The following is a 12,071-nucleotide window of genomic DNA, read 5'->3' as shown; positions in this document are numbered from 1 at the left end:
TTGCCAGCAGTAACACACTCTATAACCTTGACAACAAACCACTTAAATGATTTTTCAGTTAACAATGGTGAGGAAGCATGAGATTTGTGGTACATGTATCTGGTGCACATACCTACAGCCCTCAGAGAACACTGCATATTAGTCATTAAAATAATACCTAGTTCTAGTTTTGTTACCTGATACCTATTAATACCCATGACTGGAATCAGAGATACCTTTCCTTACCATCCCATCTCAGGTAAAGACTAGAGGGTTTTTATTTACTTGATATGCCTCACTTCCCACAGCTTCTTCCAATATTATGGACAAGCAGATCACTCTGCAATGGTCTGTTTAGTGATGTGACTACTATAGCACAAACAGGAAAAGAATGGAGGACTATAGTAATTCTAATATACCAGGAAAGCATCCTGTAAAGGTCCAAAAGAGATGGAACAAGTATTAAGAACACCTCCAAAAAATTTGAAATTACCCCAGCATCAGAATGAGCCGATATCCATGTTCTGCTAAAGGGGAGAAAAACAGCCACTTATCTTTGACCAGAAACTGGTTTGGGTGGGAGGGTACTGTTGCTTTATAATGACATATACAACCTTAAATATCATACTGCTTACAGGAAAAGATGATGATTCACAGGAGTGGCCAGTTATAACAGGTTTAATGGTAAACTTCAAAAGACATCACATTTAGTTTTCATCACAAAATCTTCCACCAGACCACTGACTTATTCAAAGCAAAAGGCTATCCAGAGCCAAAGAAAACTACAGCACATGGATTTTGTGAACCATCGCTGAATGGAACCACCTGAACAGTGCTCTCTGATAAGCCAGCAAACACACACCACCAGGTGGTAACAAGACTGCTTATCCCATGGCCCCACCAAAGAAAAGAGGATTTTTAAACCTCAGGTTTCATATTTTAAACCTACTTTCTTATCTGTTTTTATCACTCATGTCATTTTACACAGATAAAATTAATTCATTCCAGGCTGACACTCCCAACAAAAGCATAGATGTTCTTCTGAAGTTCTGAACTCAGAATTCCTAGGTCAGATTCTTGAGGAAACCAATTCATATTCTCTTACAATAACATGAAGATTCATTTCTACAACCCTACAAACAGGGTAAGTGGCTAGGAGATTGAGAGAGGTACTCAAAACAAGCACATATATTCATGTGAAAGAACTGAGAAGGTTTTTCAGAAGACAGTATTTTCTATTGCCTTAATTACAAGAATTGTATTTTTTCTTTTAGAACATTCAATTCTTCTGTCAATTACTACCTTTGTGATTCAGTCCCAAACAGCAAAACTTAATTAAAACTTCATTTTCTTAAAATAAAACAAGGAACCCTTGCTAAACTGCTAACGAAAATTTTCTCTTCTCTCACTCACAAGGTAGTGATTGCTACCTTCTAGGAAAAATTTTCCAAGTTGGAGCAATAGAAAGAAGCACTGACTTTCAGCCATCTCCAAAAAGTGGAAGGCAAAAGACTGTTTAGGCACAAGGTACTAGCTTCAAAGGGCAAAGCAAATTTCACACCAACAGAACTTTTCTGTAGACTAACCTTGAGCAAGCCTCTGACTAGATCTTGAGTCTAATGCTCAAGTGTAGCTTGAATACAACCACAGCAAGACATCCAGATTGTGTTCCTGCCTGCAGAGTATCAGCTGAAACCTTACTACTGCATCTATAAATTTTGGTTTGGGGTGAAGACAAAACCAAGACCCACTATACAAAGGCAGTAGAAACAGGATGGAGAGAGGAAGGAAGGGGTGAACAGGCATTTCGAGAAACAGTACCTACAGAAAATCCAAATGTGTGTGGGTCTTGTGCATAAAGCTTGTGAGAATTACTCATTTGAATCGCAGGCAAATTACTTTAGTATATTATGAGACACTTCTGCTTGAAAACTATACACACTCTTGTATCACGTTGTGTAGAAATACGTACTTGCGTAGCACGATGTTTACAAAATATATATATGTGTATAAGAGCTTCTGTCCTTTCACGTTCTTTCTCTGTATGTGGTTATAGACTCTCAACAAAAAGGAAACAGAGGGCAATTCTAGCTTTGAAAGTGATGAATTAAGATTACACTGCTTAGTGTCCTTCACTGCCTTTCTCTTTCAGCTTGTCTTCACCAAAACGAATACCACACAACAGGGCAGATAAATCTCAAGCTGTTCCCAATTCCTCTGGGACAACAAGGCACTCCATTTAGTTTCACACTGAGAACCTCAGAAGAACTGCAAGCAGAAACACCTGCTAAATATTCCAGTAGGTTAGCTTTAAGTATTGGTAAAGTTCTTAGACAGCCATAGCTATATCTCCCCACTTCTCAAGACTAGCTCTCCCTAACACTGGTAAAAAGACTGCACTACCATTTGCTTAGAGGCGCACAGAAGTCACTGTGTTCCTGCTCCTGGAGGTTATATTCCCACCACAGAAGCTTCACAATTTGTTTGACAGTTGAAGATTTGGAAAACTACAGCCAGCTTTGCATCTCCTCTTCATACTTTTGGGGATCAATAAAAGGCTTGTCAATGGACCGGATCATCAGCTCACCACAGTACACACATTCAGCTGCCACAATATCATCAATGTCAGCTTTGATCTGTTCCCGGCTCTGCTGCCCCTTCCCCAAGCTAATGGTATCTGCATCCTTGGGACGATGGTGGCTCTTGGAGGGCTGGCTGGTAGCTGCCAGCTTCTTCTGAAGATCTTCAAGTTTTGCCTGTTTATAGGCAGGAAGGTTTGGGAAAACTGCTTGGAGGAGACAGTCATAGTGAAACATGTGACCACAGAGGAAAAGGTAAAAAGGGCGGTTTAGAAGTGGAAAGTCACAAGCAGCACATTTTTCCTGAGGCTCCACAGAGCCATACTTGTTTCTCATTTCCTGGATGTCCTCTCGGATCCTCTTGGCACTCTGTGTGGCTTCCTCCATCTCCCTTTTCAGCTCCTCAATGTGCTTGTTGTAGTCCTCCAGGGAGTTACAGATTGCCTCCTTGAAATGGTCAATAGTGACAAAGTCTGGAAAGAATGGCAGGACATCTTCAATCTTCAGCAGAAAACAGCTGGAGAGGCAGGCCATTGCCTTCTTGACATCCTTCTCCTCCTGAACAACATGGCGAGCAATCTTCAACCACAGCTTCTTCCGGAGTTCCTCATCATCTTCAGGAAGATCTGCACAGGACTTGGCAAGATCAACATCCACCTAGAAGTTGGACAGACAAAGAAACAGAGTTAAGCTTGCCTCTTTGTTTGTCCACCATTCAACTTCAAAGCCTGCTGTCCATTTTAAGAGGCATTTAGAAAACATCTACTGCTGTCTCATTCCCTAGGACTGCACTACTGGCCTGCTCCTTGCTTCCATGTCAAACGCCTCTCCTCTCCCCCAGTATTCCTCACTGAAGATTAGCTTGCTACCCAATAGAGAACAAAGGCCAGCACAGTAAGGACAAATTCATGTTATGGTATCTTTGCTGACTACACATTTCAGCAAAGACATAGCAATTCCAATAGGATAAAAATCCAACATCCCCCTGAAGATCAGACTAAGCTGACAAAGGCTTCTGTGATAATTACCAAAGCTAGGAATAGGAAGTAATTAGAATTCTTAACAATAGGAATACAAATCTTGCATAAATGCAGATATGTTAAAGGTATTTTATGTCAGAGACTGAGCTTGAGACAGACAGTACTTCCCCTCACACTTTCCGTGGCCCTGCCCTCAGTTATGGCTTGTCAGTCAGCTGCCTACTTGGAGCAGTTGTGACAGCACACAAGAATGTTAACAGAGCCAGGTCTTTCTTCCAAGCCTCAGCTGCACAGCTTTGATACCAGTGAGTCTGTCCAGCTCCTCTCCATGCTCTGCTGTTCAAGCTAACTTGAAGAAGCTACATTCCTGTGTATCACAGCATGCACAGACACACACGTACCTGTAAGGCGAGATCCACAGCCTCCTCATATAATTCCATCACTTTGTAAATGTGGACACACGCTCGGTGGTGCCCGTGCTCTGCACACAAGCGCAGTGCATACTTCAGGTCGTAGTGGATCCTGTTGGGGTTGGTTCCTGCTTGCTCCAGGTATGACAGCAGCGAATCCGGCCGACACAAAGCGTAAAGAGACAACAGGTAGTTGTGAATGGCTTGCTGTGTTTCCTCCAGCTGGTAGACACAGAACTCCATGTATCTAATAGCTTCATTGATCTGCTGGGTGCTGGCACTCTGGCTGTAGTTAACAAGGGCTGGAATGAGGTTCCTGGCATCCAGTCTAGAGCCCATAGAAATCCAAGCATCAACTACCTTCTTGGGAATATGCTGGATGAGAACTGGAGAGAACTTGTAGAAGAGTTTCTCATCTCTGTGCCTAGACAGCACATTTAGAGCCTCATCGTACTCATCATGCTGGCAGTGGTGAGCTACTACACGCTCATAATCCTGCATGATGACTGCAAAGTAGACCATGTGCTCTGTGTCGCCATGGCTTGCCAACAGCTCATAAATAGATGCCCGATTATTAAAAAGACAGTCTTTGTTTTTAGGACTGCTCAAGAAAGTACGAAACTTCTCCCGTGTATCCAAATAGAGATTTCGCTGAGAGGGATCTCCTTGCAATATACCCAGCCAGTTCAGGTACAGCTCTGTCAACCATGTGGTCAGCAGAGTGGTCTGTGTCTTCTCCGAAGGCTTTAGGTTACTTAGCTTCTTAATTAGAAACTCCATCAGGGCCTCTTCTTGCTTGGCTTCAATGAACTTCAGAGCAATTTCCTCGAAGTAGTTCTGGGTCAGCGCGTAACACTTGGCACTGTCCAGATACCTCTTGTTTTGGAAGCAGTGCTCTGCCTCTTTTGCCAGCACGATGTCAAGACACTCTGGACGGTCCTTACAATACTCTTTTGCTAGATCAAATTTGTTCATATTCATATACATCTTCCACACATCTCTAGATTCCCGCTGGACATGGTAGCGGAACACTACTTTCTCAGTGTGGATCCATATCTGCTGGACTGTGGGATCTTTAATCATGCGTGTCAGCGAGCCAAACTTCTCCAGGAACAGATCTTGAAAAACAACTTGTCCATTCAGAGTGCAGACAGCCTTCACACAGTCAGGCAGCAGCAACAGGAAGTGGAACTGGGTAAGTACAATGGATATTGGCTTGTTCACAGTTATGTCAATATCAGGAGGATAAACCCAGACCCGTTCATCACTCAGAATTGAATCAGGACGACTATAATCCAATGTACCATATAAAACCCCATTTCCCATCATCCAGGCAAAGGAGCGCGGGCTGGAGCGCAGTTTTGGAGTGTAAAAGGCAATCTCACTGAAACCCAAGTTGGCTGGAAACTCCCGAAAGCTGGGCAGATGGTCAGCATGCACAGCAAATATGGAGCTGAAGCCTTGCTGCTCTGTCCCTTCCGGCACTTTGCCAACAAACTGAAAGAGTCTCTTCCTAGTGGTGGCTATAATAAAAAATTTCCCTTCTATCCCTCGTTCAATTTCCAAGCAGCAGACTGGGGCAGGTCCAGATTCCTCTTCCAGTGTGTAGACCTGTCGGAAGTACTGGTCAGGGTTAGTGCTGAAGAGGCTTCCTTCGCTGACAGAGATTTCAGCCTCATAGATCTGCCCCTGGGATGTCCCCACCAGGATAGGTCCTGTGTTGGTTTCTGAACCAAGAAATTTGTTCCAGCCCACACTTTCAATCAAGTGTCCTTTCCAGCGGGAGAGTGCCCGCACTTTCTGAACACTTCTGTTCAGGTAGAGGCATTCGCTGGTGTTGAGAGCAATCAGGAGATGAGAGCCTGCCAACAGCAGAGGGGTTGTGGGAGGGAGAAGGACAGAACAAATCAAGACTGTGCCTAAGCGAGCCAAATTCCTGAAGCTTCTAATCCTAACATTTGATAAATTCCAGTATCAACATACTTAATACAAGACTTTCCCAGGCATTCATGGGAATGTGGGGGATTTCCACGCTGGATCAGAACAGTAGTCCATATGTTGCAAAGTTAAGTAACTGGTACCAGATGCTTTACCAAGAAGGTATTCTGTTTCAATAAATGTTCTATGGATAAACAATTCCCAAAGTTCCCTCCTATCCCTGGCAGTTGGTGAGAGATATGAGCATCTCTTTCCAAACTTCTGTTTAGTTTCTTAGAATCAGCCTAGGCTACAGTGAACTGCAGATGTTTTTCAGACCTTTTTAAAAATTCTTATATAAACCATACAGCACAGAATGACTGCAAACACTTCCTTTGATTGGTTTTAGCAGCCTTGCTCAGAATAGCCTAACTGCATCTGTTCATTTAGAGTTCGAAAATACAACACGTGCACAAGCCCTTGCGTTACTAATAGCAAAAGGGCAAACCAGGAGGCAGGGGCCCTGGGAAACAGAGTCTGGCCCATGGAAGACTGATCTGCTCTCCTTACGTACAAAACAGCAAGATAACTCCTTCACCAGCACTTGTTCTGCTCTGTCCACTGTCTGTAAATATCCATGATCCACTGCCTCACCTGTGTGGTCCAAAAACATCTTGTAGACTTTGGCTTCATCTTTGCGTCCCAGCTCTACCTGATTAGGTTCATCTGGCTTCCCAAGATCAATCCTGCAAAGAGAAACCATGAAAGCATGCTGCCAACAAAAGTTCACATACGTGTAGCTCCTCATCTGTTTTCCACATTGGGCTCATGGCATTTTATCCAGTCTGCAAATATAAGTTCTCTAACGACTTAAGGGAAAAAAAAAGGCAGGGGAAAAACAAGCAATAAGTTCAGGATTCTGGCAGCATTACCTGAGAAGGGTGTCTTTCCCAAGGCTCATACAGAGCTGGTTAGAGGAGACTACTAAGCTGTTAATTTTCTCTGGAGGAGCAAAATCAATCCTCTGCTTGTTAAATATTGGTGTTTCCTTCTCCAGTCGTGCACTGACATATCCTGGAGAAAGAACGTGAACACTTAGAAACTAAACAAGACAAAACCCCACAACAACAACCCCACACTACATCAAAATCCAGCCTAGAAGACTAAAAGGATCATTTCCTGCTCCAAGTTTTACTGAAAAGGAAGTGTGTTCCATGAAGCGTGAACACGGAGAGCAGCACTCATATAGATATGTGTAACAGGGAAGAAAAGTATTAATATAGTTTTAATATTAATTCATATTAATCTGTCTTGTCCCAAAACTGCAAACTTGTCGTAAATATTAATTTGAAAACACATAGAATTGCAGGGAATGCCACAAAACGTCACAAAAACTGCATAAAAAGCTGAAAATTAGAGTAGAATCACAAAGTAATTTGTTTTCCTTGGTTGACAGCTTATTTGTTCAAGACAAGAAAGAATGGCTGATATTACACAAGACACAAAGAAGGCTCTGGTTGGACACCACCATACAAGCTACCCAAGAGACCACTGCAGTGTTAATTGAAATCTATTTCTCTCTTGTTCCATGTTGGAACTGAATGAGCTATCATACTTTACATCCAACACACACAAGCTAAAGCTATTTTTTTAAAGCCACGTTGGTTTTTTCTGTATCCACATAGCAGACTTCATCATAGAGAGAAGTCTGATGGGTGAGTTGCTGCAGAGAACACAGCTGGAGGTCACAGTGAAGCTTTTACCATAGCCCCATTTCACCAATCGTAACACTATCCTAATTGCAACTTTTCAGTTGTTGTTGGAAGGCATGCAAACTACCTATTAGAGCCAAAGCAATAACTAGGACATGGTGATTGCTGAATCAATGCTCCAATCTTGGCATAAGTTGCTTCCTCAGCCAAAACCCTTTCAGACTGGTTTACCATTTCATAGCAAGTCCCAAGATGGAGCCAGACTAACCTAATCCTCTGATCTTTTCAAAAACTATGCCTGAATTCGAAGAAATGCCCAATGAAGTCAAGGCTAGAGTTAAAAAGTTTGACAAGACAAAGACACCTTACAGAACCCATGCTGCATTTTAAGCCCAAGCAAGCAAACCTGACAAAAGAAAGAACTGAAAATGGCCATGTAGACAACCAGAGGAAGTAAGTTAACGTGACTAATTAAGTATTCAGTCTGTCTGTTTCACCCCAACCAGCTTGGGAAACGTGGCACACACAGCGAGGCATGCTGAAGAATTACTCAGGAAGGACATCTAGGTGGGAAAGGCAGAGAATGAAGAAAGTCTTACTTAAAGGTAGTGACATACTTCTGGAGAAGTGTTTAAGTAAATAAATAAATAAAAACTTAGAAATATAATGCTTTATAAACCTCTTATGATCTTCAGTGTAGCTAGACAAAGCATAAGATGCAGTTCTAACTCATTACTTTGACTATGAAAAAGGCAAGAAGCCCAGCCAAAAGCAAGAGGTCAACAAACAAACTTTTAAGACCAGTGAATCTGTAACACACTTGGCAGCACAGAAAAGCAGCACAACAGATTTAGTTTTCATTGCAGATGGGTAGACCTCTGCACAAGCAAACATGGGACTTGAAGAGACCATGCCATTGTATTCCTAAATAAGGAGGTCATTCTTTATGGCCTTCTTATGATGAAGCAAAAAACTACAAAAGAGCTCAGATAAGCCAGTGAACTGAAAAATAAGAAGACATTCATATAAAACCAAACCCAAATGATGTTACTCATTAGCAAAATCCTGGAACTCATGTGCATCCACCAACAGACCTTATCACAAAGTGTCATCCATATCTGTCCCAGGACACAAGTTTTCCCAGTGACTCAATTTCCCATACGCACAAAATCTTACATAAAGCTCTGCTGAAGGAAACCGCAGAGGATCTCAATCTGGCCACACTACCTCAAGCTCAAAAGCAAGACAGACAGATACATTGTTAGATTAACCCATCTGCTTTGCTCCACGTGCAAGTGAAGGATCTCTAAAGCAAGCAGATCTATGCAGCAGTCACCCTGGACAAAAAGATGGAAACCAAAAATATCTATAGCAAGTTAAGGCCATCTATGGCCAAAGCAGCTAACTAGGAAGTATAAACTTAGAGAAAAAAGAAGCACGGAACTGTATCTCAGAGGGAACACATTACTTCCCTGCTAATGAGCATAGGCCTGACACTCTCTAGACTGGGACTAACAGCACCACTTTGAAACACACTCGATACCCATAATATTTTCCAGTTTGTCCTCAAAAACTCTAATTTCAGCCATACTGGTGTTGAAAAAGACAGTGTAGTAATGGAAAGTAGCTTGCTACCAGTAGACAAATCCTTTAATTGTCTATTCCACCAATGCTTTTTCCATGCCTCTACCTCACCTCTAGACCAGCTGCAGGATCCTTAAATTACACTTTACCCAGAAGAAAGATGCAGGAACAGACAAAGCAACCATAACCTGAGTAGGCAGCCTTTTGCTGAGCACGTGTTTTTTTCTTACACATTGATCCACACCTTAAATGCTACCCATTTATGCAAGTGTGCATTCCTTTATTTCCAGTTAAGCAGAACTGATGCTCTTCTTTTTAGATCAGGGAGCTGCAATGCCACAGTTTAAATTTGCTGGTATGAACTGCAGTTCAAAACATGTACACAGAGCTCCCAAGGTGTAGATACACATGATATCACAGCTAACCAATAAATATGTATTCTTATATATCTATATAAAAGGGAAGGATTACTCTGAAAAACCCATGTATTATCAGATCATCAAGTCACATTCATCAGGTAATCTCGAATTTTTTTCAGACTGTCACCTGACAAAGCAAGGCTGACTCAGCAAGGAAACCTAAACGCAGGAAGGAAAGGGGAACAAATAGCACCTATACAGAGGCAGCGGTTTAGAGTTAAGGAGAAGCTGTTTATGGTTTAATTCAGTCATAATTCAAGCCAAACTATTGGATTTCAACATTCTAGACTCTTTAGGCCTGTATCCATTACATTCATAACACCCATAGGATCATCACCACTAACCCATGAGAATTTTAACTATTGTCCCTAATAGGAGGATGAGCTTCCTTAATATACAGTTCTCTGTACAAAGGAGATGTATGTTTTATAACATTCATTCCTTTCAGTCAGTCTCCTCCCTCATCCTGTCCCCAGTGTCCCTCTTCTGTTCACACAAGATTCTACTGCAGCATTTCCCACCTGATTTCTGGGCAAACCTGCATATTTCCTCAGACCTTTTCATCTGTCCAAGGATCTAAGATCACTAGTATGGTCAAGTCTAGTGGGTCAAAGTAGGCTTTTCAAAGCTGGAGCTACAGTACTTGAAGTTCACAACGCAGCAGGACTTTAGGTTGGATACAGAGTCACTGCTTGTTTATCTACAACTTTGAGAAGCAGTACCTGCAGTTTAAAAAGCGCAGGGAACAACTCACTGAAACTGAGGAATAAGTTTCAACAGCCTCCAAAATTTCAAACCTAACCTTAAGGACTGCCTTCAGGAAGTTAATTACTGTATCTTTCTACAAAATAAATTTACTTAAACTTCAGATTGCCCACAACTTTTACCAACCCAAGTTTTATTAAAAATTGCCAGTGTGGTCTGATTTAAGAATAATAGAAATCCTGATTAAGCCATGCCTTTGCAATTAAGCAGTTTCCCAAACTTCCTCTGCCAATATCAACTGTCAGCAAACAGGCAGATTTCTCAAGACAGCCATGACTGCAGACTGTGTTGCAGCAGTCAAGAAGAAAAGCTGAGTCCTTGAAAATTTATTTTCAGTGACATGACTTGTCCCAACACTGCCCTGCACACCACCTATTCAGGCCACTTATTCTTTACCTAACATTACACAACAAAGTAACCATGCATGTCAAAACAAACAAGGGGAACATACCTACTTCAGTACCTAGACTCAGAGTAATTCTGTCAGTGTATTTATCGTCCATAATACACATAGCATGACAGAATTTATCAATTCTTATCACATACATTAATCTCACAACCTGGTTTCTCCAAAGATTACAGGTGGCCAACACTATACAAGGAAAAAACTTGAAAGAATGTGTCCTTGTTTTTCCAAACTTGTAACTCAAAACCACCAACTCCGCATAGTGGCTGCTACTACCATGACAATACCAGGTAGAGTAGAATTCTCTCATGACCTACATTTCCCTGCCACACTCAATAAAATATTGAGAGGTAGCATCTCGTAGGAAATGGTTATTGAACCTAATAAAGCTTGAATTTATAATGGAATAAATTTCTCTGACATGAAAGAAAAAACAGACTGGCCATCATACCATTACTTTACACTGATGGGACAACTCCCTGAACAGCACAGTAAACCAAAGCTGCACATCCCTTGACAGAAAAGCGTAGCAGTGATACAGACTGCTTTGTTTGTCACCTTGCCATCCTGTAGTCAGCCTAAGGGAACCACTCTAGAGAAACGAAGTCTTTGGTAAACTGCGCCTGGGTTAGGAAACGAACTCCGTGCAGGAACAGCTGTGCACACATCCATAACACTGTAAAGCATGGCTTCCTCAGAGAGGAGCAGAAAAAGGAAGCAAAGTGACCCGCTCCCACAGCTCCGAGGTGTGGTTGGTTATAACCTGTGACCACACAGGCACATGCGACTGCACGCACCCGCGCTGGCTCCGGGCAGCACCTCAGGGCCAGCGCCTCCCACACATCGGCAGCACCGCAGCTTCGCTGCGCTGACCAGCATCGCCACTCTGCTTCGCCAGCAATCAGGTGCTCCCTATCTCTGAACACTTCCGACAGCAAGCCGTGGAAAAAAACAAGCCGCAGCCGAATGCTTTGCCACACACACACAGCGACAACACCTCTTCCAGGCAGCACAGCCTGGCATGCCCCGCTCCCCACCCGGAGCTGCCGCCTCGCCTCCCCCTCTGAGCAGGAACGGCGCACAGGGGCGGCCCCGGCGCACACGTACCGGAGTGCGGGATGCCCACGCTGGCGCGGCTCTGCTGCACGGACACGGAGCGGTGCAGGGAATCCTCGTACTCGTCCAGGATGGACGCCATGGCCCAGCGCGGCCCGAGCGCGGCGCGCTCAGCTGACCCGCGTCACGCGCGCATGCGCCGGCGGGGCGGGGCCGGCGGGCGGGGCGCTCCCGCCTGGCAATGGCGCTGGCCGCGGGGCCGCT

The 12,071-nt window shown here is 43.3% G+C and overlaps 1 protein-coding gene across 1 annotated transcript; it reads right to left on the bottom strand.

Moving 5' to 3' along the window:
• Positions 1-639: 639 nt before the first annotated feature.
• On the bottom strand, positions 640-11,999 carry VPS18 (VPS18 core subunit of CORVET and HOPS complexes). The gene is made up of 5 exons (XM_042038489.1): positions 11,859-11,999; positions 6,798-6,939; positions 6,520-6,611; positions 3,940-5,810; positions 640-3,215 (listed from the first exon to the last, which is right to left on the bottom strand). The coding sequence occupies exons 1-5, from the start codon at positions 11,947-11,949 to the stop codon at positions 2,487-2,489; spliced, it is 2,925 nt and encodes a 974-aa protein (XP_041894423.1). The 5' UTR covers positions 11,950-11,999; the 3' UTR covers positions 640-2,486.
• Between the last annotated feature and the right edge of the window lie 72 nt (positions 12,000-12,071).

This window comes from Corvus kubaryi, unplaced genomic scaffold (genome assembly GCF_017639235.1).
Source record: "Corvus kubaryi isolate FWS band 111438036 unplaced genomic scaffold, C.kubaryi_AGA036_p1.0 37392, whole genome shotgun sequence".
NCBI classification, from domain to species: Eukaryota; Metazoa; Chordata; class Aves; order Passeriformes; family Corvidae; genus Corvus; species Corvus kubaryi.
Note: the sequence above shows the minus strand (reverse complement) of the source record. Positions and strands in the feature narration are given on the sequence as shown.

Bases quoted from the DNA above. Each gene is read 5' to 3' on its own strand.
- VPS18 (XM_042038489.1), bottom strand. From the start codon at position 11,949: ATGGCGTCCATCCTGGACGAGTACGAGGATTCCCTGCACCGCTCCGTG. The intron at 6,940-11,858 runs GTACGTGTGCGC...TTCTTTCTCCAG, and splicing joins CGTGGGCATCCCGCACTCCG to GATATGTCAGTGCACGACTG. The intron at 5,811-6,519 runs GTGAGGCAGTGG...TGCTGTTGGCAG, and splicing joins GATGTTTTTGGACCACACAG to GCTCTCATCTCCTGATTGCT.